Source organism: Pan paniscus, chromosome 4 (genome assembly GCF_029289425.2).
Source record: "Pan paniscus chromosome 4, NHGRI_mPanPan1-v2.0_pri, whole genome shotgun sequence".
Taxonomy (NCBI): domain Eukaryota; kingdom Metazoa; phylum Chordata; class Mammalia; order Primates; family Hominidae; genus Pan; species Pan paniscus.
In genome coordinates, this window is record NC_073253.2 from 32428032 (window position 1) to 32454986 (window position 26955).

General features: G+C 39.6%; 1 protein-coding gene across 1 annotated transcript in view; it reads left to right on the forward strand.

Annotated features, from left to right (window-relative positions):
* The window catches only part of TMEM167A (transmembrane protein 167A), a 230032-nt gene extending 203315 nt beyond the window's left edge, over positions 1-26717 (forward strand). The window contains exons 7-9 of the mRNA XM_063604412.1: positions 17200-17243; positions 24939-25026; positions 25867-26717. Coding sequence (XP_063460482.1) covers positions 17200-17243; positions 24939-25026; positions 25867-25914 — 180 coding nt within the window. The 3' untranslated portion in view covers positions 25915-26717. The remainder of the gene's footprint in view (positions 1-17199; positions 17244-24938; positions 25027-25866) is intronic.
* The last annotated feature ends 238 nt before the right edge of the window (positions 26718-26955 follow it).

The following is a 26955-nucleotide window of genomic DNA, read 5'->3' on the forward strand; positions in this document are numbered from 1 at the left end:
ATACCATGATTAAGTGAGGTTTATCCCAGGGATGCAGAGATAGTTCAATATATGCAAATCAATAAATGTGATATATTACATTAACAGAATGAAGGACAAAAACTGTATTGTCATCTCAATAGACGCAGAAAAAGCATCTGATGAAACTCAATATCCCTTTATGATAAAAACTCTCAACAAAATAGGTATAGAAGGAACATGCCTCAACATAATAAAGGATATATATGACAGACTCACAGCTAATATTGTGCTGAATGGGGAAAAGCTAACAGACTTTCCTCTAAGAACTGGAACAAGGCAAGAATGCCCACTTTCGCCAACTTACTCAAAACAGTATTGGAAGTCCTAGCCAGAGCAATCAGGCAAAAGAAAGAAATAAAAGACATCTGAATTGGAAAAGAGGGGATTGAACTGTCCTTTTTTGCGATGATATAATCTTGTGTGCTAAAAGAACCCTAAATACTCCAACAAAAATGCTTAGAACTGATAGAATAAATTCAGTAAAGTTGCAGGATACAAAAATCACATACAATAATCAGTAGCATTTCTTTAAACCAATAACTAGTGGAAAAATAAATTGAGAAAGTAATCCTATTTACAATAGTTACAAAAAAGAGTAAAAATACCTAGGAATACATTTAACCAAGGAGGTGAAAGACGTCTACAATGAAAAGCATAAAACACTATGAAAAATTTTGAAAAGAACACAAATGGAAAGACTGCCCATGCTCATGGATCAGAGGAATTAATATTGCTAAGATGGCCATACTATCTAAAGCAATTTAATCCCTATCAAAATACCAATGACATTCTTTACAGAAATAGAAAAAATAATCCTGAAAATTATAAGAAATCATAAAAGATTGTGTGATTATATAATGAAAGCAATCCTGAGCAAAAAGAACAAAACTGGAGGCATCACACTACCTGACTTTAAAATATACTACAAAGCAATAGTAACCCAAACAGTATGATATTGGTATAAAAACAGACACATAGACCAATGGAACAGAATTAAAAACCCAGAAATAAACCCATGTATTTACAGCCAACTGATTTTTGACAAAGGTGCCTAGAACATACATTAGGGAAAAGATACCTTCTATGATAAATGATGGTGGGAAAACTAGACATCCATATACAGAAGAATAAAATTTAACGCCCTATCTCTCACCATACACAAAAGTCAACTCCAAATGAATTAAGGCTTAAACGTAAGACTCAAAAATATAAAACTAGTAGAAAAAAATCAACTCAAAATAAACTAAAGGCTTAAACATAAGACCCCAAAATATAAAATTCCTGGAAGACAGCACAGGGGAAAATGCTTAAGGACATAGGTCTAGGCCAAGATTTTATGACTAAGACTTCAAAAGCACAGGCAACAAAAACAGACAAATGAGACTGTATTAAACTAAAAAGCTTCCATACAGCAACAGGAACAATGAACAGAATGAAGAGACAGCCTGTAGAATGGAAGAAAACGATAATGTTGGTGGAAATGTAAAATTAACAAAGCTATTATAAAAAATAGTATGGAGATTTCTCAAAAAAAAAACTACCACATGATCTAACAATTTCACTTAAGAGTATTTGTTTAAAGGAAGGGAAATCGGTGTATCAAAGGAACACCTGCATCTCCATATCTATTGCAGCACTATTCCGAACAGCCAAGATATGGAATTAACTTTAGTATCCATCAATGAATAAATAACAAAAAATAGTATATATCCGCAATGCAGTACTGTTCAGCCATCAAAAACCATGACAACCTGTCATTTGCAGCAACATGGATGAGCCTGGAGGTCATTATATTAAGTGAAATAAACTAGTCACGTAGTCATTGTCTAACTCATCTGGGTATTCTACAATTCTATAGGAGTATGCAAATTTGATTGAGTTTTTATTGACTAGGCTATTTCGCAACTTAATAGTAATAGAGATTAACATATAGAGAAAAACTGGTATTAATGCAAGTGATTCTGGACTGAGAGAAATGCAAATTATTCCTGCCTACTGCAATAAACTAATTTGGTTTAGAATAGATGCAACTTATTTTTATCAGGTAGAAAAGGTAACCCCAAACATTACAGTTTATTGGCCTGTAGGATATTAACCAATTTTTTGTTTAGTAGTAAATTAATTTTATTATGCCTTTGACTATTCAAATATCTGGCCTTCAAATTCTCCTCTGAACCAGTCATACTGTTTCCTTCTTTAATTAATGAATTGAAAAAATTATTTGATTTGGGCGAATTTTATAGTTTTATGAAAGTCATGTTTTTAACTTTTAGAAAATCGTACTTTTGGGTCATTCAGGTGCATGGACAGCACCAACCACTCTCTCCAGCTGGAAATAGTCTCTTAAATTTCCATGACATTCCATTCTTCTAGTCTTTCTCCTACTTCACTGGGCCACTCTTTCTTGATTTTGTTTGCCAGGTCCTTCCCTTCTATTCATTATTTAGATATTGGGGTTCCTTTGGGCTTGACTAGAAGCCCTATTCTCTTTTTTATATTCTTTCTCTAGATGATTTCATCTACTCTCCTGCTTTCATCTAATTTATATCTGAAATGCACCAATTTATATCTCTAGGTCAGTCCTCTTTCTATATATTCAGGTATCTACACAACAGGTCCATTTGAGTGATTTGTACTGCCTCAAATTTATTAGTGCTCAGAATAAACTCTATTAATAATACACAAGCATATTTTAATAAAGATAGAAATACCACAATAATACTTTAATAATCTTGATGAAATATTCTGAGGCCATGGTGAAATATAATGAGGTATTTGTGCTAAAACAGACTACACATTTGTAGTGACTGGGATCTTCTTGTCTACCAGATTCTGTGTCTTCATTTTCTGATGATATTGAATAAAAAATGTAAACATTTTGCATATTGATCTTCCTATTTCTGTAATTGAGGCAGACCACCTGCCTTCTGTATTCTTTGTTTAGACTGAAGAGTATAGTTGATAAAATTTTAATTCTTCCTCATATCAATTTTGTATATTAGGATATCCTTAAATCTCCTAAAACACATACTTGTAGATTTTTTTTTAGCCTGGGTGACTATGAATTAATTAATTACATAATTAGGTAGAGTTAACTACCCTGAAGTAGCTAATCACTTCGCTACTCTGTGGGGTGGCTGAGACCTATCTGTTCTGATACTCATGAGGAACCAAGAAGTTTGTGGGAAATAACTCATCCCAAAGAAATACAGAGAGGTAGAGATGCCTGCACAGTGATATTGAAGAAGAGGGGTGATTCTGAACACAAATTTCACCTAGACTATACTCTGGCTCAATTTCTGTGGACTCATGCTGAGCTTGTAGAAGACAAAATTTTAATGAAAGAACAAGTTTAAAAAGCTGTTTTTCCTTAGATGTCTCTGGGGCATCAAGCTGTTAGGCACCAGGAGTGGCATGGATGGTGGTGACAGCAGAACTGGCAAAGAAAGCAGTAACTTTAGTGGAAGCAGAGTTTGCTGCAGCTGTGGCTGGATGTCAGTGCTCTCGACATTGGACATAGTTACCCTTGATATTTATGTAGTGACCTCTTTTTCTGCAGGTAGGAGTAGTCTCAGCCTGGAATGCAGTGGCAGCAGCAGAAGCAGCTGCAGTGGTGTTTCTGGCAGGAGACACAGTTACTACTGTTGGCATCAACTGCAGCCAGGGTATTCATTGCAAGGATTCAAGACAAAGGAGGTATAGAATGCAGGAATGCAAGAAGTTGAGAGGCTTACTTCTCAGCACACATAGGAGAAACCCTCCGGGAACCACAGCTCTACTGGGAAAATTTTAAGGGGGAGAGAGCAGTTCTTTCAGTGCACAAGAGGGTGGACCTTGAAAAACATTATTTGGCTGCTGATTTTCATGTTCCACCTCCAGGCTGGTATGACTTAGGAAACACAGGAAACAGGTACCATACCAGCAGCTACACCTTTCTGGCTGAAGTCACTCACTGATTCTGTTTGAGGGGCTAAGGCCAAGAAATCTCTGCTGCCAACACATGCTGCTTTGAGCTGCATTCTGCGATGTTCTGTCATTTCAATGACCAATGTCAAGACCAATGTTTATGGAAGAATAAGAGTTGATGTCTTCAACAAGGAACGAAAATCTAAAATTTTCCCATACTAAACAGGCCATTCCACTCTGAAGGCCTGACACATGCATGGTGTCTTTCTGAGAAAAGCAGCTGCAGGGGGCGGGATTCCCTGGACACAGATACTCATGTTTTCTGCCATGTGACCCTGCCCCAGCCACAGTTAACTGGACTAGGGACTGATGCCTAATACAAACAAAAATAGCCCATTTAAAGGCCACGACAAAAATTTTCAGTAAGGATGGTCACCGGCTGAACTAATCAGATTCTCTCTCTGGGTGAGTTTGAAGGCCAGACATCCAGAAAGATTTGGCAGGGTGGAGTTGCACAGGATGAGAGAGACAGAGAGAAAGAAGGGGTTGATGTAGTCACTTACCATGAGTAAGAAGAAGCCCCAAAACGAAGCAGATAAGAGTAGAGGGGGATATGGAGCTAAGATGGCCGAATAGGAACAGCTCCGGTCTACAGCTCCCAGCGTGAGCGAGGCAGAAGACGGGTGATTTCTGCATTTCCATCTGAGGTACCGGGTTCATCTCACTAGGGAGTGCCAGACAGTGGGCGCAGGTCAGTGGGTGCGTGCACCGTGCGTGAGCCGAAGCAGGGCAAGGCATTGCACTTTTCCGACGGGCTTAAAAAACGGCGCACCAGGAGACTATATCCCACACCTGGCTCGGAGGGTCCTACGCCCAGGGAGTCTCGCTGATTGCTAGCACAGCGGTCTGAGATCAAACTGCAAGGCGGCAGCGAGGCTGGGGGAGGGGCTCCCACCATTGCCCAGGCTTGCTTAGGTAAACAAAGCAGCTGGGAAGCTCGAACTGGGTGGAGCCCACCACAGCTCAAGGACACCTGCCTGCCTCTGTAGGCTCCACCTCTGGGGCAGGGCACAGACAAACAAAAAGACAGCACTAACCTCTGCAGACTTAAATATCCCTGTCTGACAGCTTTGAAGAGAGCAGTGGTTCTCCCAGCACGCAGCTGGAGATCTGAGAACGGGCAGACTGCCTCCTCAAGTGGGTCCCTGACCCCTGACCCCCGAGCAGCCTAACTGGGAGGCACCACCCAGCAGGGGCAGACTGACACCACACACAGACCTGCAGCTGAGGGTCCTGTCTGTTAGAAGGAAAACTAACAAACAGAAAGGACATCCACACCAAAAACCCAGCTGTGCGTCACCATCATCAAAGATCAAAAGTAGATAAAACCACAACGATGGGGAAAAAACAGAGCAGAAAAACTGGAAACTCTAAAAAGCAGAGCGCCTCTCCTCCTCCAAAGGAACGCAGTTCCTCACCAGCAATGGAACAAAGCTGGACAGAGAATGACTTTGACGAGCTGAGAGAAGAAGGCTTCAGATGATCAAATTACTCCGAGCTATGGGAGGACATTCAAACCAAAGGCAAAGAAGTTGAAAACTTTGAAAAAAATTTAGAAGAATGTATAACTAGAATAACCAATACAGAGAAGTGCTTAAAGGAGCTGATGGAGCTGAAAACCAAGGCTCGAGAACTACGCGAAGAATGCAGAAGCCTCAGGAGCCGATGCAATCAACTGGAAGAAAGGGTATCAGCAATGGAAGATGAAATGAATGAAATGAAGCGAGAAGGGAAGTTTAGAGAAAAAAGAATAAAAAGAAATGAGCAAAGCCTCCAAGAAATATGGGACTATGTGAAAAGACCAAATCTATGTCTGATTGGTGTACCTGAAAGTGACAGGGAGAATGGAACCAAGTTGGAAAACACTCTGCAGGATATTATCCAGGAGAACTTCCCCAATTTAGCAAGGCAGGCCAACATTCAGATTCAGGAAATACAGAGAACGCCACAAAGATATTCCCTGAGAAGAGCAACTCCAAGACACATAATTGTCAGATTCACCAAAGTTGAAATAAAGGAAAAAATGTTAAGGGCAGCCAGAGAGAAAGGTCTGGTTACCCTCAAAGGGAAGCCCATCAGACTAACAGCAGATCTCTCGGCAGAAACTCTACAAGCTAGAAGAGAGTGGGGGCCAATATTCAACATTCTTAAAGAAAAGAATTTTCAACCCAGAATTAAATATCCAGCCAAACTAAGCTTCATAAGTGAAGGAGAAATAAAATCCTTTACAGACAAGCAAATGCTGAGAGATTTTGTCACCACCATACCTGCCCTAAAAGAGCTCCTGAAGGAAGTGGTAAACATGGAAAGGAACAACCGGTACCAGCCACTGCAAAATCATGCCAAAATGTAAAGACCATCGAGACTAGGAAGAAACTGCATCAACTAACGAGCAAAATAACCAGCTAACATCATAATGACAGGATCAAATTCACACATAACAATATTAACGTTAAATGTAAATGGACTAAATGCTCCAATTAAAAGACACAGACTGGCAAATTGGATAAAGAGTCAAAACACATCAGTGTGCTGTATTCAGGAAACCCATCTCATGTGCAGAGACACACATAGGCTCAAAATAAAAGGATGGAGGAAGATCTACCAAGCAAATGGAAAACAAAAAAAGGCAGGGGTTGCAATCCTAGTCTCTGATAAAACAGGCTTTAAACCAACAAAGATCAAAAGAGACAAAGAAGGCCATTACATAATGGTAAAGGGATCAATTCAACAAGAAGAGCTAACTGTCCTAAATATATATGCACCCAATACAGGAGCACCCAGATTCATAAAGCAAGTCCTGAGTGACCTACAAAGAGACTTAGACTCCCACACATTAATAATGGAAGACTTTAACACCCCACTGTCAACATTAGACAGATCAACAAGACAGAAAGTCGACAAGGATACCCAGGAATTGAACTCAGCTCTGCACCAAGCAGACCTAATAGAAATCTACAGAACTCTCCACCCCAAATCAACAGAATATACATTCTTTTCAGCACCACACCACACCTATTCCAAAATTGACCACATACTTGGAAGTAAAGCTCTCCTCAGCAAATGTAAAAGAACAGAAATTATAACAAACTATCTCTCAGACCACAGTGCAATCAAACTAGAATTCAGGATTAAGAATCTCACTCAAAACCGCTCAACTACATGGAAACTGAACAACCTGCTCCTGAAAGACTACTGGGTACGTAACGAAATGAAGGCAGAAATAAAGGTGTTCTTTGAAACCAACGAGAACAAAGACACAACATAACAGAATCTCTGGGATGCATTCAAAGCAGTGTGTAGAGGGAAATTTATAGCACTAAATGCCCACAAGAGAAAGCAGGAAAGATCCAAAATTGACACCCTAACATCGCAATTAAAAGAACTAGAAAAGCAAGAGCAAACACATTCAAAAGCTAGCAGAAGGCAAGAAATAACTAAAATAAGAGCAGAACTGAAGGAAATAGAGACACAAAAAACCCTTCAAAAAAATTAATCCAGGAGCTGGTTTTTTGAAAGGATCAACAAAATTGATAAACCGCTAGCAAGACTAATAAAGAAAAAAAGAGAGAAGAATCAAATAGACGCAATAAAAAATGATAAAGGGGATATCACCACCAATCCCACAGAAATACAAAGTACCATCAGAGAATACTACAAACACCTCTACGCAAATAAACTAGAAAATCTAGAAGAAATGGATAAATTCCTGGACACATACACCCTCTCAAGACTAAACCAGGAAGAAGTTGAATCTCTGAATAGACCAATAACAGGATCTGAAATTGTGGCAATAATCAATAGCTTACCAACCAACAAGAGTCCAGGACCAGACGGATTCACAGCCGAATTCTACCAGAGGTACAAGGAGGAACTGGTACTATTCCTTCTGAAACTATTCCAATCAATAGAAAAAGAGGGAATCCTCCCTAACTCATTTTATGAGGCCAGCATCATCCTGATACCAAAGCCAGGCAGAGACACAACAAAAAAAGAGAATTTTAGACCAATATCCTTGATGAACATTCATGCAAAAATCCTCAATAAAATACTGGCAAACCAAATCCAGCAGCACATCAAAAAGCTTATCCACCATGATCAAGTGGGCTCCATCCCTGGGATTCAAGCCTGGTTCAATATACGCAAATCAATAAATGTAATCCAGCATATAAAGAGAACCAAAGACAAAAACCACATGATTATCTCAATAGATGCAGAAAAGGCCTTTGACAAAATTCAACAACCCTTCATGCTAAAAACTCTCAATAAATTAGGTATTGATGGGACGTATTTCAAAATAATAAGAGCTATCTATGACAAACCCACAGCCAATATCATACTGAATGGGCAAAAACTGGAAGCATTCCCTTTGAAAACTGGCACAAGACAGGGATGCTCTCTCTCACCACTCCTATTCGACATAGTGTTGGAAGTTCTGGCCAGGGCAATTAGGCAGGAGAAGGAAATAAAGGGTATTCAAACAGGAAAAGAGGAAGTCAAATTGTCCCTGTTTGCAGACGACATGATTGTATATCTAGAAAACCCCATTTTCTCAGCCCAAAATCTCCTTAAGCTGATAAGCAACTTCAGCAAAGTCTCAGGATATAAAATCAATGTACAAAAATCACAAGCATTCTTATACACCAACAACAGACAAACAGAGAGCCAAATCATGAGTGAACTCACATTCACAATTGCTACAAAGAGAATACAATACCTAGGAATCCAACTTACAAGGGATGTGAAGGACCTCTTCAAGGAGAACTATAAACCACTTCTCAAGGAAATAAAAGAGGATACAAACAAATGGAAGAACATTCCGTGCTCATGGGTAGGAAGAATCAATATCATGAAAATGGCCATACTGCCCAAGGTAATTTACAGATTTGATGCCATCCCCATCAGGCTACCAATGACTTTCTTCACAGAATTGGAAAAAACTACTTTAAAGTTCAAATGGAACCAAAAAAGAGCCCACATCACCAAGTCAATCCTAAGCCAAAAGAACAAAGCTGGAGGCATCACACTATCTGACTTCAAACTATACTACAAGGCTACAGTAACCAAAACAGCATGGTACTGGTACCAAAACAGAGATATAGATCAATGGAACAGAACAGAGCCCTCAGGAATAACGCCGCATATCTACAACTATCTGATCTTTGACAAACCTGAGAAACACAAGCAATGGGGAAAGGATTCCCTATTTAATAAATGGTGCTGGGAAAACTGGCTAGCCATATGTAGAAAGCTGAAACTGGATCCCTTCCTTACACCTTATACAAAAATCAATTCAAGATGGAATAAAGACTTAAACGTTAGACCTAAAACCATAAAAACCCTAGAAGAAAACCTAGGCATTACCATTCAGGACATAGGCATGGGCAAGGACTTCATGTCTAAAACGCCAAAAGCAATGGCAACAAAAGCCAAAATTGACAAATGGGATCTAATTAAACTAAAGAGCTTCTGCACAGCAAAAGAAACTACCATCAGAGTGAACAGGCAACCTACAAAATGGGAGAAAATTTTCGCAACCTACTCATCTGACAAAGGGCTAATATCCAGAATCTACAATCAACTCCAACAAATTTACAAGAAAAAAACAAACAACCCCATCAAAAAGTGGGTGAAGGACATGAACAGACACTTCTCAAAAGAAGACATTTATGCAGCCAGAAAACACATGAAAAAATGCTCACCATCACTGGCCATCAGAGAAATGCAAATCAAAACCACAATGAGATACCATCTCACACCAGTTAGAATGGCAATCATTAAAAAGTCAGGAAACAACAGGTGCTGGAGAGGATGTGGAGAAATAGGAATACTTTTACACTGTTGGTAGGACTGTAAACTAGTTCAACCATTGTGGAAGTCAGTGTGGCGATTCCTCAGGGATCTAGAACTAGAAATACCATTTGACCCAGCCATCCCATTACTGGGTATATACCCAAAGGACTCTAAATCATGCTGCTATAAAGACACATGCACACGTATGTTTATTGCGGCATTATTCACAATAGCAAAGACTTGGAACCAACCCAAATGTCCAATAATGATAGACTGGATTAAGAAAATGTGGCACATATACACCATGGAACACTATGCAGCCATAAAAAATGATGAGTTCATGTCCTTTGTAGGGACATGGATGAAATTGGAAATCATCATTCTCAGTAAACTATCGCCAAGGACAAAAAACCAAACACCGCATATTCTCACTCATAGGTGGGAATTGAACAATGAGAACGCATGGACACAGGAAGGGGAACATCACACTCTGGGGCCTGTTGTGGGGTGGGGAGAGGGGAGGGATAACATTGGGAGATATACCTAATGCTAGATGACGAGTCATTGGGTGCAGCACACCAGCATGGCACATGTATACATATGTAACTAACCTGCACATTGTGCACATGTACCCTAAAACTTAAAGTATAATAATAATAAAAATAAATAAATAAATAAATAAAAGAAGAGTAGAGGGAATTAGTCTGAAGGGGTCAATAGTCTCAGAAGAAGTAAAAGCAGATAACTTGAATCACTACTAGAACAGCATATTAGAGTGGAGGCATTGTGTTCTGATGCCACTTTAAATCCTGTTCTAGTTCCTTGAAGCCTGAGTGAGCAGCTCTATTAAACTGTCAAATAATGTAGTCGTTGAATGTAAATGAATAAGACCATGATAAAGTCAAGAGGGAAATCATAGTATTCAAGAGGTGGACCGATTAATATGCAAATTGTCCTTTGTATATTTTCAGAAAATGCCCAGGATTTTTGTTTTCTGCTTATGTGAGAAAGTATTTATAGGTAGGACAGATAACTCACACTTCAAATATGTAATACACATATATCAGTATAAAACTCTTTCGTTATTTTCTGTCATTCTTATTTCAACGGGCATCCTTATATTTAACTACCACTACAAGGTTCTCATTTTCTCAGAACCTGAAAGAGGTGAATGACTGCTCATTTCACCAGGACTCTTTAAAATAAAATTCCACAACCATGAGGTAACTTAAGTGTGTTCCTGTTCATGGCCACCTACAAAAACATAAGACAAAGGCGAAGAGGCAAGTGAACAGGTGGTAAGTTTGTGTTGCCAACCAGAAACTGCATGTACATATATGTTTGAATATATTTTCTAAAAGAATAAAGAATAACCAGCAGGAAGACCAAAATTAGTCTTTCATAGCCCACCTCCCTACTTGTAGTTTAAAGTTTGTTCCTCCTTTCCACATCTATGCTTTTCCTTGACAACAGCTTATACCATATGATCCCTATAAAGACGGCAGCCGTCAACTGAGGGTCTAATGACACCTCACCTTCATGAGGTGCTGATGGATCAGGATGACCTGCTCACACCTCTCAGACATTCTGGAAAAAATAGAGTGTAAAAATAGAATGAACCACCAACTGTGTTCACAAGTTCTAATTTACCATGAGGACAAATGTTAGGCATTAAACGTCAACAGAGCATCTGGTGATCCTCACTGAAGCAGAATGTCGATAGCATTTAATAGAGTTGCGTTTAAAGATCATGCCTACAGATATTGTAATTTCTCTTAGCTGCCCAAAATAATACTTCCATAAAGTCAAAGTTTAATTCATTTCTTGACCAAATGATTCTAAAGTATATCTGGAAGACTAAGCAAGTAAGATCCACCAATAAAATCCTAAGGAAAAAATAACAGTAATTATTTCATAGTATAGCTTTGCCCCACTAGATATTAAATTGCTTTATATAACTACAGCAATTGAAACTCTTGTGATTTTGGTGTAGACCTCCAAACTGAGATATTTTTACATAATCACACCAAAAGGACCCTGCTATAGTATAAAAAACATTTCGTATTACCAAGAAATGTGTATTGAAAAAATTCTTGACCCTTATTCTATCTTTAACCCTTAAACCAATGAGGAAAAACTTTTACTTTGTTTAATACCACACTGTTGGCATTTTAAAATTAAATATATATCAGTTTTACAGTCATATTAACTCAATAAAATATTTCAAAAGCCTGTAATAACTTAGCCTCCAATAATATATTTTATCCTTATTAACTATGATTATAAATATAATTAACATAATCATTGAACATATTGAATAAATGGTCATCATTTATATGAGGTCTGACTATCCCCCCATTCCCACATCTACTGCTCCATTGTACCTACTTTGCATTCATTCAAAGAGATTTAGAATAATGAGAAAGTCCACAAAAATGGAAATGTATATCTTTTAGATTTTCAGTAAGTGCCATTAGTAAACAGTCAAATCATTCACTAATTGAATGTAAATGAACAAGATCATAGCCACATCAAGAGAGAAATCACAGTATTGAGGGCCAGACCATTTAATATGTAAATGAGAAAAACTCTCAGAAGATGCACAGATTTCTTTGCTTACTTGACTTCTCTGATGAAATATTCATGGGTAGGATAGATAAAGCATATTACATATAAATAGGTAATAGGTTAGGCCAGTGTAAAACTTTTTCGTTATTTTCTTGCTTGGGTCATGAGGGAAGGCTACATGCTGGTTTACAAAGTGGATATTTTACCAACTCAGAAAGAATAGTCCTTCTCTCAGTAATCCTGGAAAATGATTACTTTTGGAGCAGAAAATGAGTGTGGAGAGGCCTAAAGAGCTTTGTTTGTGAGTATGGGGAATGTGAGGGAGAACGGTCCAGCAGTAGGGTGGTGATAAAGACAGACATGGAGCAACTGGGACACGGAAGTTCCGTATTTTGCATATGGAAGTTACTATGAGAAGAAAAATAGTGCAGCATGCGGGCAGTCAGTCTCTAGGCAGCACGTCGGGTTCAGCCACTGTGGATTTCTCTGGTCTTAGGAAGTACATCTGGATTTCCCATTACTAATGATTTGAGAGCAGTCAGGGATGAGCCCAGGTCTTGTGAGAACTCTGTTCTCTCCCTGGAATGGACGAAGGCATCGTAGGGGACATCAGAAGAGGGTGACGATGGCCAGAGTTGGCTCAGGGAGTAGATGAGGGAATGTATTTTACATAGTACTCATGTATGATTTATATGTATCATTGCTCTTTAGTCTGTATGGAAGCATCATCACTAGAAAACAATAATATCAATATTGACACATTCAAATGGCCGCTGCAAAAGCATAACATCAAAATTTCATGTACCCTACAGAAAAATGAAACAGAATATGTGATGTTTTTATTTTATTTTGGTTTTGCCACAAAGCCCTTTATTCAAACAAAATCCAACACAGAAGTCCAAAGTTTGTTAAAAAATAAAAGCCGGTCTGGTAAAAGGAGGGCTGGGAGACCTAGTCTTCGTGCTTATAGCAGACTGATCCTCTCCCCTAATTCCTCTGAAGTCACATTACAAAGGATCTAAGGAGCCTTCAGAACTCTGCAAGTTAATATGGAAAAAAAAGTCACTGGAACTGAGTCTAGAAACAGACCTAAGAATACTTGGGAATTCACTTACTCAGTGGTATTTCAGATAAGTGGGAAAGAACATACAGAATAAATACATAAGGAGAAGGAGCCAGGGAAAAATCTGGAAGAAAATATATCCAAATATTAGTTTGTATTTATTTTTTGATTATTTAAAATTCATTTGGAAAATTATCAGTGATTCTTAACTTTTTGCTTTCTAACTTTCCATGTGTTATTTTTATTACACACAAAGAAGAAAAGGTAGATGGAAGAAAAGCCAGAGTGTAAAATGAGTCAGTTTGAGGCAAATTTGAGAACTCCTTAGCGACTGAAATATGAAAGAGATAAGGTTCCAAGTGTGAATGAAATCAGCAGCTTACATTTATCCCACATTTGCTCATTCTCTGCTCATGCAGCCTTCAGCATCCAGGGCAGACAAAGGGCGGTAACTGTTGGTGACGGGCTCTTTGTCAGCCGTGGTCTCTGTGGAAACAAGGTGAAATGGGAAACAGCATATTTTAGTATTTAGGCTGCAAATTCATCAGAAGTGAAAAGCCTGGTGCTGTGTCTACATATTACATTTTGTCAAGTCTTTCCTTTTGTAAGCACTTTCTCTTTTGATGGGTAATATTTTTTCAATTTTTAAACAAGTTGGGTTTTTTTTTTCACTCTGTGAACAACCAAGAGAAGGAAAAGCTAAAGTAGTACCTGTTTATTTGTCTTCCTAGGCTGAAAGCAACATCTTGCAGAATTACCACAGAACCATTTCCTCTAGACACCACATTACAGAATAAATGGAGATAATTAGAAATAGTCAATGTGCTAATTTTTCAGTATTTGTTTAATGCAACTGCACATTGGTGCCTTTATTGTGCTTGCCATGAAATTGCCCTAGGGTACCATTCTCAGAGGCAAAGGCAGATGATGTTTCATGTTAGTTTATTTTCTGTAGCTCTCCCGGTATTGGACGTGAAGTGCTTCAATAGGAATGCTTTCCAGCTGCTGCTGCTGCTGCTGATGCTGAGGAAAGAAGCCACCACTGCGAACCTGCTAACAGGGAAACACATTGGGTCACCCTTCTGTCAGGAAGTTATTCTTCCTGCCAAAGAGGGAATTTAAAATCCTCATGTCTGTCCATAGAGAATCAATATTGGCCCAGAAAGAAGAGTTACCTATGAGGAAGACAGAAGGAATGATGGTACAATTAGTCAAGCTGTCCTTTAGCATCTTGCTGAACCTAAAGGAGGGAATCAGAGTTTTTTATGGAAATCTATTGGTAAACTCAGTACTTCGAGCATTTTTGGTACAAGCAAAGACTAAAAGCTATCTGAGTATAATTGTTGGGAGTCTAAAGCGACAGAGGGGACATCAGAGAGCAGATTGTCTTGGATACACAAGAGAGTTCCCAGAACTTGGAAGAAGAGAAATCCCAGCTGGGCCAGCACCTTTCCCTTGTATATTCTGGTTAAGGGTCATCAGCATTTCCTTGGTGACAGGATCGGAGGCAGATTTCAGAACTCACTGTGTATCTTTTCAGCATGTTGAATAAACTGCGTATTGTTCTCTTTCACACTGCTTTTTCAGGGACTCTCAGAAAACACATTCACTAATAGCTAAGGAATCTGTTAGGTATTATAAAATCATATAGCAATGACTATTATTTTTAAGTACAGATTTTATAAAGATATTTTATAGTCTTTATTTGTAGTTATAGTGGTCCTTCAAAGTACATTTTTTGGAACCTCAATTAGGGTGAAGAGAGTGAGGCATTCACCACAGGGGCAAGCAACATTTAATGGGGAACCAAAAAAACCCAGCACTCAATGTAAATAATATTTTAATGAAATATTTAAAAACAAATTAATGCCAAGCATTCGCAAAGCATAAACACCATAATTTTAAATAAAAACAGGCTGTTTTGTTCTACAACTCTGTGTTATTGTGCAACAGGAACAGTCATTTCCAATCAGCAGCATGCCCCACCAGCCAGTTTATTAGGGTTGATAATGTCATGCAAACAGATTGGGCAATGCAGAGCTTTAAACAGAAGTCATGATTTGTCCCTGAAAAGCTCTAGTTAACTATTCCCGTTTGATTCACAATAAAGGGGGCTATTTTGATAACGTATATAGGAACATGCAGTCTTCGTTTTGTTTCAGGCTCCGACATGGCTCAGCAGGGCATTCCAGTTTATTAGTGACATTTTCATGAAGCTTAGAGAAGTGAGCTAACTTGCCAAGGTGATGGAAGCTAGTGAGTGTACAGGCTGGAGTTCCATCCCGGCTCATATCGCCTTGCTAACCATGCCACATCACATGTACCGTGGTCAACTGTGTTGGGCCAACATTCCTTCATATTATATTTGAGATTCTGACTCTCTAGTGGGAAAATCCATGTAAGGAGCATGTCTCAAATATGCAGAGCTTCCCAGTGGGTATGGTGGGCCTCAGGGGCACCAGTCCTGTTAACCTTGGAAGCAGCTGGACAAGGCCTAGGTCGCTGGTGACTTGTTTTCCTCTGACACAAATCCTTTACGCCTTGAGGCATTGTAAAAATAAAATTATGTCTACCTATCTATTTATCTATCTATGCACATACACCATGATGTTGAAAAGGCTGGAATGTATAGAATGCTGTCATACCCACTTTCATTTCTATTTGAGAGCTCTAATTCTTTAACATTCCCTCTGTACTGCTCTCCTGCCCTATCCCAGTAGATTAGAACTGTAATGTTCTGATTTGGCAATTTGAAGCTAGTGATTTCTATAATTATTACATCATTCAGAATATCTTAATTCCTCCTTTCATTGCCTCTTGTAGTATCTGTGTACAATTTTATCTCCTTCATTAAAACTATACAACACTTCTTTGAATGGTTGGACCTTGTATTGTCTCCTTGTACATCTTCTTCCTTCTCCCTCTTCAACTCCAGTGTCTCACATAGTTCTCTGCACAAATTGAGTGCTTAACAAATGTTAATCAAAGTAAGAATCAGAACAAGGAAGTGTTTCTCTGTGTCCTCCTAAGGGGATATGCAGGGAACATGTAAACATGTATAGATCTATTTGGAATCCTTACTCTAAAGATCCAGTCAACGATTCCTTGTCATTATCTTTGTATTAGCTACTTCAAAAATAATAATTTATGTCATAAGAATGTATAACTTAGATAATACAAAAACAGTAAAAAATTAAGTCCAAAACTAAACATTGACTTAGTTGCTAAAACCATTATTCAAATGACAATCGCTCTCCATTAAGGTGCCCTGTTGAGAGATGATACACACAAAAGGGTTCACTATATAAGGTGCCATTTTAACATGAAATGTATTAGCAGTAATTTAAAACATTGCTTGAAGTTACTTTATACAACTGCAGCATGCTTTCTAATTTGATTTCCATGAGGTTGTGTTATGCTGGTAAAGGTAAACTAGCTTGAGGGTTAACATACTCAAAGGAGAAGAGCAGGTTGTATTATTAGCTCTGCTTACTATGGTGTTTTGGTTTTCTTTTGTTTTTAAAATCAAGACTTTCTCTTATTGCATACCTCAGTGAGAGTATAGTTGCTTAGTAACCCTGCACTGACTAGGGGCTGTTGCTCTCAGAGCTATACCCGGGAGGAACCTGCGTGTGAATGAGACGGCTGTCAGCAAGCCTACACTCAAAGGATTTACCCGGTGCAGAGAGCTCCAAGAGAACACCAGAGCCCCTGGTATTCTGGTTCACTTGAATATGTCCTCCTGCCTATTCCATATTTTTTTCACACATATAATCATTTGTTTGCAGTCTGGAAATATAAAACCATTCAAGAAACGGAGGCCCAACTATTGGTAAGAAACTTCTAATCCACATTCGGTATCTCACAATGTGTGTGGTAAGCAACTAAGTGATTTATCTTGCTCTCCTATGTCTGTTTGCTTCCTAAGTTGTGTGTCCTTCCCGTTGGATGGAATCCATCTGTGGCTCTGCTTACAGTGTGCTATGAGCATTTGAAGTTCAATGCTAATAGAGAGGAAACACTTTTTAAAAAGTTCCTTTTTTTCTAGGTTTTGTTTTTTTTTTTTTTTGTCCAGCAATTCAGCAATTATTATGTTAGAAATATCAAATAATAATTCAGAAAAATAAAAAACAATGGAGGCCACCATTATTGTGGGCTTACTGTGGGTGAGGCACTGTATTTTACATGTATTGTCTCACTTGGTGGTCATAACAATTCGCTGTTGTATGTGTGTGTTTGTGTGTGTGTATGTTGGGAGGGAGGTCCTATTATTATCTCAATTTTACAGATTGGAACCTGCAGCTTAGAGATGTAAAGTCACCTTCGAGGACACACAGTTAGTGATTTGCAGAGCTAGGATTGAAGCCAGGAAATCTTAATCACGATGCCAAACTATGTTGTTAAAATTACTTTAAATTACTTAGTTCAGCGAAAGGTAAGTTGTTTATAGCACACACTGTTAATGCATGCCATGTAATGGTCCAGTATGAAAATCCAAATAACTCAACTGTTCTCTTGGAAAGATGCTCAGAATAAAAGAGCCTCTGGCTGTTGTTCATCTCAAAAAAAAAATGTGGTTCAGCAAGAAGGTTAAGAACACTATCACTTTGCAATAACACGATATCACTTTATGGCAGAATTCTGGGTCATCGGAATTTTCCCTGGATCATTAATAAAGCATTGCTTGTCCAGACAACCCATGTTTATTGGTCCCTCTGAGGGAGAAAAGAAAAAAGGAGGGGAAAGGTCGTAGAGATGTGTGAAAGAGGACCTTAGGGAAAGAGACCAATCAGGGCTTCTCTCTGTCCTGGTGGAAATGAGTTCCAGCTCCTTTTTTGTTCCTGCTCTAAGTTACTTGGCATCCTTTTCTTCTCTCTCTTGTTTCTATTAACCTCCCTCAGGGCAGAATGATAGTCACAACAGCCAATTAGGGAGACACTGAAGGAAGAAGGTGCTCCACAGCTCCTTCATTGTCCACAGAGAAACAATCACCTCAGTGGGAAGGTGGTTTTAATTGGCCCTATTCCTTTCTTTTCCTCCCCTTCCTCCCCATCAATACCCTCTCAATCAAGTTCCTTGGCCGAAAGCTAGTGAGTTACCGGGGAACCAGAAAAGCACTAATAAGCTACCACTCAGGTGGTTTGAATTATTGTACAGGCAAAAACTCAAGTATTCTTCTGGGATTTGCTAGCTCTCGTTTCTAAGCCCCATATGTACAGCAGTGTTTCCAAGGTGAGCACCTTGGACCACCTGCATCAAGGTCACCTGGGAGCTTGTTAAAAAGGCAGATTCCTGGGCAAGGCCCCAGATTCGTGCAATCAGAATCTCTGAGGGTGATACTGGGAAGTCGGCATTTTTAACAAGCTCTCCTGGTTGTTCTGGAATACATCATAGTTTGAATACATCATCGTTTGAAAACCACTGCCTTGCAACTTGCAAAGTGCTTTTACATACAACACTAGACTCAAACATCAAATTCTTCAGAGGTTTATTTTCTTATTCCCCTTTTTGTGTTGCTGTTATTTTCCTCTCTAATCGGTCTAACATCTCAAAATCAGTAGGTCCTCTGTTAAGAAGACTGAATAAGCCAGAGTCAATTTCTCTGCCAAAGATGACAATAAAAAGAAAATAAAACAACCATTAAAAACCATTTAAGATGGGAAGTCAGATGACTTCTAGTGGGGGACCCAGCATGGAAGAACTTAGTCTTAACTGACTCTGCATAATTTCTGGAGCAAGACTGAGTTCAAACCCTACTTTGTCACTTTGCCTCAGCTTCCTCGTCTGTAAAATAAGGGTAATAAAGCACTTACCTTATAGAGTTGTTGTTAGGGTTAAATGAATTAATAAAGGTAAAGTGCACAGGATGACCTTAAAGGGAGGGTTGTGGAGGGGGTCTCCGATTTTTAAACAACCAGATCTCACGTGAACTAACTGAGCAAGAACTTGTTTGTCACCAAGGGGATAGTGGTAAACCATTCATGATGGATTCATTCCCATGATCCAGTCACCTCTCACCAGGCCCCACTTCCAACACTGGGAATCACAGTCCAACATGAGATTTGGAGGGGACACATCCAAACCACAGCACCTTCTTTCTAGAAACAGTTCAGTACTGAGACAGTGCACGTGTAATCCTATTCCTCAGGAACATGCTTGCATATGCTTTTGTTGGATACTCACTAAACAGCTACAATGTAGCGGTTATTATACTACCCACTGGAAAGTATAGGCCAATTAAGATAGAGGACCATCCCTTACAGAGCCCACATGCTACTTGAGGATCAGGTACACACATACATACATGATGATAATGGATGTGGGGGTAAGAGGATGTGGATTGGTAGTTGAGGGACATAAATGCAGTAATAGGAGATGCAGACAAAATGGAAAAATTAAACAAATCAACTCTCCTAGACAGGGGAGGGGAGGCTTTTTCAGGTAAGACTTCCCACAGAAAATGATGTTTAGGCTTAGTCTTGTGGGATATGTAGAAGTTAAAAATATTAACTATTTCCTATGTGCCAGGCACTGCTCTGCATATTTTACACATTAATGCATTTAAGGCCAACAACCTTGTGAGCCTAGTTAGCCACTACCATTCTTTTACTGGACAAGAGAAAACTGAGGCACTGAGAGATTAAGTACTTTGCCTAAGGTCACACCACCAATGAAGGCGCAGAGCCATAATGGGTGGCAGTTTTGCTCCAGACTCTGTAATTCTCACTTTCAGGCAAGGTAAAGGAGGTAGATAAAGTGTGCAGAGGTGAAAGAGCTCTGAAGTGGGGACACCCCAAAAGTCTGCATTGGATGGAGAGACGTGGCAGGATGTTAGGCTATGTAGCCAAGGGGGAACCCGTCATGAAGGGAGTCTGAGGTCCCCCTGGGAATGAACTTTTTTCTGTGGATAGTGGGGTCGCCACAGGAAGGAGAGGGGCCCAATCAGATTGTTATAATAAAGTCAATCTGGCCTAGGCCAAGAGAAAAGGCCAGAAAAAGGAGACACTCTGGTTTTGTATAAAATTAAAACCGCCAATATTTACTGCCACTTTTTCTTTCCAAGATACTAAGAAAAAACCCAAACCTTAAATAGCAGAAAAGATACAGCTGCTCTGGCCTATATGCAGAATCCTTTACTACTATCTTCTGCATGATATACATCTGTGTTTACTCAAGTCCCAGATTTAATTGGATTTAAATAAGAATCTGAGCACAGTCACCCAGAAGGCCTGACATAAATAGAAGAGTATCAAGGGGTCGGAGAAGACACATCCTGTCTGCTTCTATAGAAAGCAGATTCAAGGATTCCCCACCTGCGCCTTCTTCCCCCTCCTGGTAAAGAGCTGCTCCTCATGTCACTAAGCAACAAATGTGCACTTGGGGAGTCCACATCTCATCACTCCCACTCCTTCTCTCTCCTCAAGAAGCCAACTAAATGCTATGGTTTGGATTTATTTCTCTCGTTATCTTTATCAAGCATGATAAAAATGCTTTGTTCTACTTTTGGCTCTCACAAAGAGCCTGTTTCATCATCAACATAACTGTAAAGCTAAAATATGGTTGGGACGTTTGCCATCATTTTGCAGGTTTAGGTTGCCAGGCACACTTGCAGAACTTAATTCTTTGTTTTCTAACTACAGTTGCCTGCCTGCTTTTCGAGGAAGCTCTTAGTAGGTGAGAAGTGACCCAGGTATTGTGGCCTCATGATCTGAGCATAAAGGCCTCATATGCTCAGGGTTAACTATGTCTCTTTTATTCATGACAGTATACTATGCTTTGAAAAAACATAAAAATAATTAAAATATTAGCCTCTAATTCTGCCACATAAAATAAGACTAATTGTTGCTAAAAGAGTGAAATCGAACTGTATGTGGCGACAGTATTTTTCCCCAATACTACCACTCCAGAAGTGTAGTATTAAGGAAATGGAATTGTCCTCTGAGAACTAAACTATAAACTACATCATTGTTCAGATGAGAGATAGGCAAAATCACCCTAAGAAACATAGGGACTCACGGGTGAGCAAGATGAGACTCGTTTGATTAAGGATATTCATATATCTAAAGACTTAATGAATTAATTAGCCTGTGGATGGTGGAGCACAAATCCAGCCGAGTCACTGGGGCAAATACTGGTTGTGGCCATTAGGAACTGTCCATTAGAGGCTGTGTCTTTTCAGACTCCTCCCAATATTCACTTGTAGAGGAGGCACCCAGCTTTCACAACCTGATGCCCCTAAACATTTGAATCATGCAATTAACTCCTCTCCGCTCTGATTCCATCTCTACCCAGTAACTTTCTGATGACAATTTGGCTTTCTGTGTGATTTACCCGTGGGAAGAATACAAGTGTTTGGCTACCTTGGTTGTTATTGATTCTCAGTGAAAATTAACAGTTGCTGTGCTGTGTTAGAGACTTGAACCTCCTAGGGCTTAGTCAGCATGAATTAGCACCCACTAATTGTCAGGGTTTGATAAGATGAGGCATCTGGATGTGTCAGGCTGTTGGCAGGAAGATAACTGATTCAAGTGGTGGCTCTTTGTGCGACCAGTGGTTTTCGGTGGCCACACCTTGACAGCCACACAAGGCTTTCTTGTGACCCGTATGTAGATTTCCCACCCTCTGGGCTTCAATTCCATTCCAGGATCTGCCCATCTAAGCAGTCAGAAAATCCTAGGAGCTCTCATTTATTGCCATTCCTCATACTTTGTTTTTAGGGTTTGCGTCCTCATCTGCCTTTCCAGACCAGCAGTTCCCAAAAGCCAGTGTGAGAACCATCTGCATCAGAGTGACCAGTCTGTGAAGATCAAGCATAGGAATGCCAGGACTCCACCCTAGATGTCCTTTATCTGGGGTGGTGCCCAGGTATCTATTTATCATGCTCTCTGGGTAATTCTGATAAGGAGCCACATTCCAGAATCCCTGTCTAGATAAGTAGTTCTCAAAATTGGCAACGCGATAGAATCACTCTTAGAAAATGTTAATGCCCAGACTTTACCCCAGACTAATTAAATCCTAGTCTTTTTTTGGAGGTGAGACGTGGGCATGGGTGTTTGTAAAACACTCTCTAGGTGAGTCTAATGTATTGTGAGTGTTGAGAACTTTTGGCTCAGAACTGTGATTCTCAAAGTGTATTACCTGGAAACTTAAAATGTAAATTCTCAGATTAACTAGACCCTCTAAAGCAGCAACCCTGGGGAAGGGTCCCAGCAATCTGTGGCTTAAACCTCTCTAGGTGATTCTGAGGCTTCATTGGCTTAGACTGTTTTGCAGAGCCTCCTCATTGACTTTCTGTGGCTAGGCTCTCTTTTCCCAGATCCATCCTCCACAATAAAAATATTTTTGCCTTGTCACCCCACACTCAAAAGCATCCAGTGGCTCCATACTGCCTGCAGACATCCTTTGCCTGGCATTCATGCCTTCACTGGTCTACCCCAACCCTAGGCTTCAGTTCACTAGCAGAATAGGAGAAACCAGGCTTGCTGATCCCTAGACAATGGTTTCCCATTTTGCTTATGCTGCTCCTTTGGTAAAAATCCTGGCCAGGCGTAGTGCCTCATGCCTGTAATTGCAGCACTTTGGGAGGCCAAGGTGGGCAGATCACCTGAGGTCAGGAGTTCAAGACCAGCCTGTACAACATGGTAAAACCTCATCTCTACTAAAAATACAAAAATTAGCCTAGTGTAGTGGCATGCACCTGTAATCTCAGCTACTTGGGAGACTAGGGCAGGAGAATTGCTTGAACCTGGGAGGTGGAGGTTGCAGTGAACTGAGATCACTCTAGTGCACTCCAGCCTGGGTGACAGAGTGAGACTTCTTCTCAAAAAAAAAATCCTGGAGAACAGGGAGCATGTTTGCAAATGCCACAATCCCTAACCTGGCATTGTTCACAGAAAAGGAAGTCCTTACACATTTGCAGTGTATGATTGTGCGAGTGTATGAGTGAGTGAGAGATTTTGTGCTTGTCTTTAACACGCCTCTACATAATCTATCACAGGTTCTCCATTCAGTCTGGAGAACAACTCACCTGAACCTTTTTTGTTTGTTTTTAAGCACTCAAGCCCATCAGGGCATGTGCAATATTCTGTTCCCACATTAAAACAATCAGTCTGGTATGAAAAGTTCCTTAGAGATGGGTGACTGGAAGGAGGCAGGAGGGGACTCCTGGGGTATGGATAACGTTTAATTTCCTGATGGGGGTGCTGGTTACATGTGTTCTCTCTACAGGAATTTATTACACTAAATACAATAATTTAAATTTTTCTGCCTGTGTGTTTTACTTCAATACAAAGTTACAAAAAATTTTTTCATGCAGTTGTTCTCCAGCTTCTCAAATTCTAATTCGACCAGAGCTTATCAAGCATTGGTGATGTGCCAAGAACAGGGCCGGTTGCTTTCATATTTTATTTGATTTTTACCTTCATAACTCTGTGAAGTAAGAACTGGCATTATTGCTTTTTACTCATGAGGAAGTGAGGCTTGCAGAAATGAAGAAACTTACCAAGTTCACACAGGTGGCCAGTGTCAGGATAAAACTGGAATCTAGTTATCATATCACAAAGTGCTACAGTTTTCTTTCCGCTCCACTATGACTCTTCAAGAGAAGTCTTTAAATGGAGTGTATGAATAAAAAATTATAATGATTTTTTTTTATTAGAAATCATCAAAGAAAACATTAAGTTGCCTTCTTAGTTTTCTTTCCTTTTCTTTTCTTTCTTTCTTTTTTTTTTTTTGTGAGACGGAGTTTCACTCTTGTTGCCCAGGCTGGAGTGCAATGGCGCTATCTCAGCTCACTACAACCTCCACCTCCCGGGTTCAAGCGATTCTCCTGCCTCAGCCTTCCAAGTAGCTGGGACTACAGGTGACTGCCACCACGCTTGGCTAATTTTTGTATTTTTAGTAGGCACGGGGTTTCACTATGTTGGGCAGGCTGGTCTCAAACTCCTGACCTCGTGATCCACCCGCCTCGGCTTCCCAAAGTGCTGGGATTACAGGCGTGAGCCACTGTGCCCGGCCCTTCGCCTTCTTAGTTTTCATTCCAGATATTTTGTTTTCCTTTGTCTCTTTGCTAAGATGGAAACTGATCACTAGTTTAAGGCAGGTTTAAATGTTGGGCAGTTGAAGCATTGTTTAAAAGTACGGCAGAGTCCTGGAGGTCCCTTCAGCGCCAAGAGGACCCTGGAGGTCCTGTCTGCATCTTCCCTGCCAGATTTCAGGGGGAGAGGCCAGAAAAGCCAGGGTGGTAAGAAAGGAATGTGGAGGTTTTGGGCAGTGGCTATTTAGTAACTGCTGCAGAAGTATTTCAGTAGTGCAGCTCCTGGTGTAGGCTGTGCTGCTATGTGCAAGGAGAATACCAGCCCTGGGGTGAGTTGAACCTAAAGTAGAATATCGTCCTGCCCTGCCCACACACCTTTGATGATAAGAGACTTTTCTCAAGGAAGAGTCTTGGCTTTACAATTGGCCATCTTGACAGTAACTTATAATTTGTTAAGAATTCACGCTGATTTTTCTTCACTAATGTCTACAGGCTTCCCGATTATTCTACAAACTCTACCAAATCCTTGTTCTTCGTTGCACAATTAGCTGTGAAACAGACAGAGGTTACCTACAATAAGGTAAGTGTGAAAAGGAGTCCTTCTGCCTATGAGTGTAAGGCAAGAAACAAGAAGGAAAAAAAAGAGAAATGGTGTAGAGTAGAAAGCAACAAGCAACGGACACCAGGAAAGGTCTCCTGTGCCCCACAGTGTATTAATCATTTTTATACATTTGGTGCCACTGTTACATATTGCTTTAATAACAGAATAAATGCTGAACATGAAACAAAATAAAATTGTTTAAGACTAAGCAATGGAAAAGGATTCAGGCCTGTGAGCTTAATCCAGCGTTGTTCCCAGTGAACTTACTTGGCAATCAAGAACAGTATATGACATCTCTGCTGTCTCAAAACTCCCACATAGTACATAGTTTGGAATGCTTAGAAAAAACTGGCCTGGTCCCCAACAAAACCCACATGTTACTACTGATTTTCTTATATCCTCCAGTCACCAATTAGAAATTAGAATAAAAACAACAAGAAAGCAATTTAAAAAATGGTCCTTCAGACGAAGTAGACCATGTGGCTGCTTACTTCACATTGATTCTTGCTTTCCTTTTTCTAAGAAAACCTTAAATTTCATTCGAGTGTGTACCTCACCCCCACTTCAGAGGGAATCTCGATTAGTTAGCTAGCACCATCCAATAGAAATATAGGAAGGCATATAAGTAATTTAAAGTTTTCTAGCAGTCACATTTTTAAAAAAGTAGAAAGAAACAGGTAAATTAATTTTACTAATGTATTTTATTTAATCTATCTGAAATATATTGTCAATATAATCAGTATAGAAATTATTAATGAGCTATATTACATTTTTTTCGTATTACGTCTTTAAAATCCAGTGTATCTTTTTCACTTACAGTGCATGTCATTTTGGACTAGCCATATTTCAAGGGCTCAATATGGCTAATGGCCACCATATTGGACATCGACGGTCAAACCCATTTTACATTCACCTGACAACTATGATTGGTGTGAAGCCTATGATGGCCCAACTAGGCTGACAGCAAAGATCTTTCCTGTTGGCAAAGATCATCTTTCTCTCTCCTGCTGGCAAGAACAAGAAAGAATAAAGGTCTGATCAACCCATGAGCTTTCTTGGGATTTATGAGGAGAACCAGACTTTGGATGAAACTGACATTGAAATGAGCAGGATGGAGAGAAAAATCCCAGGGGTTTGGTGACAATACTGGGCTGCTGATTAAACTTGGAGTTTGCCCTGACTCTGAACTTTCTATTTAGTGAGATAATAATTGTCTCAATTGTTTAAGCTAGCTTGTGTTGCTTCCAGCTAAAAGAGTGCCAGCTATATACAATGTGCAAGCTGACATGTTGTCATGCTCTGACACTGATGAACACACCCCCACAAGGCTGTGAAGTAGTAGGGGAAGAACTAACCTGCATGGAGTTGGAAGGGGGGGAAAAAACAAAATCAAACCATATGGAAAGCAGTTGAATTCACTGCATTAAATATACTTTTTAAAATGTACAACATAATAGCCATATGTTTAAGTCAGAATCATCTGCAAAGCACGCATGTTCACTTTCTGTTCCAGAGTCAGGCGTCTGAATTCTGTGAGCAAAGCCTAGAGAAAAAAACTAAGGCTATGCCAGATTTACAGGAATAGTTATCTTTATAAAGACTATATGAACTGTAATACAAAGTTACAAAGCTGAAGGCAAAGCTATTCAATAAAGCAAGTGGCTCTCAAAGAGATACCTTCAAGAGTGTGGTTCTATGTTTCCCACCTAGTCCTAAGTAAAACACACATTTCAATTAGAATTAGAATGTACTTCAGGAAGTAAATTATTAAATGACCTAGCACATTTTGATGTTTTTAAAAGCCCAAACTCCCAGCTATGGAGAACAATGAGTCTTTAATGATAATTTATTCCTCTCTTGTTCCCATGATTGTTAGATAGCTGGGGGCCCTAGATACTTATTGGGCTC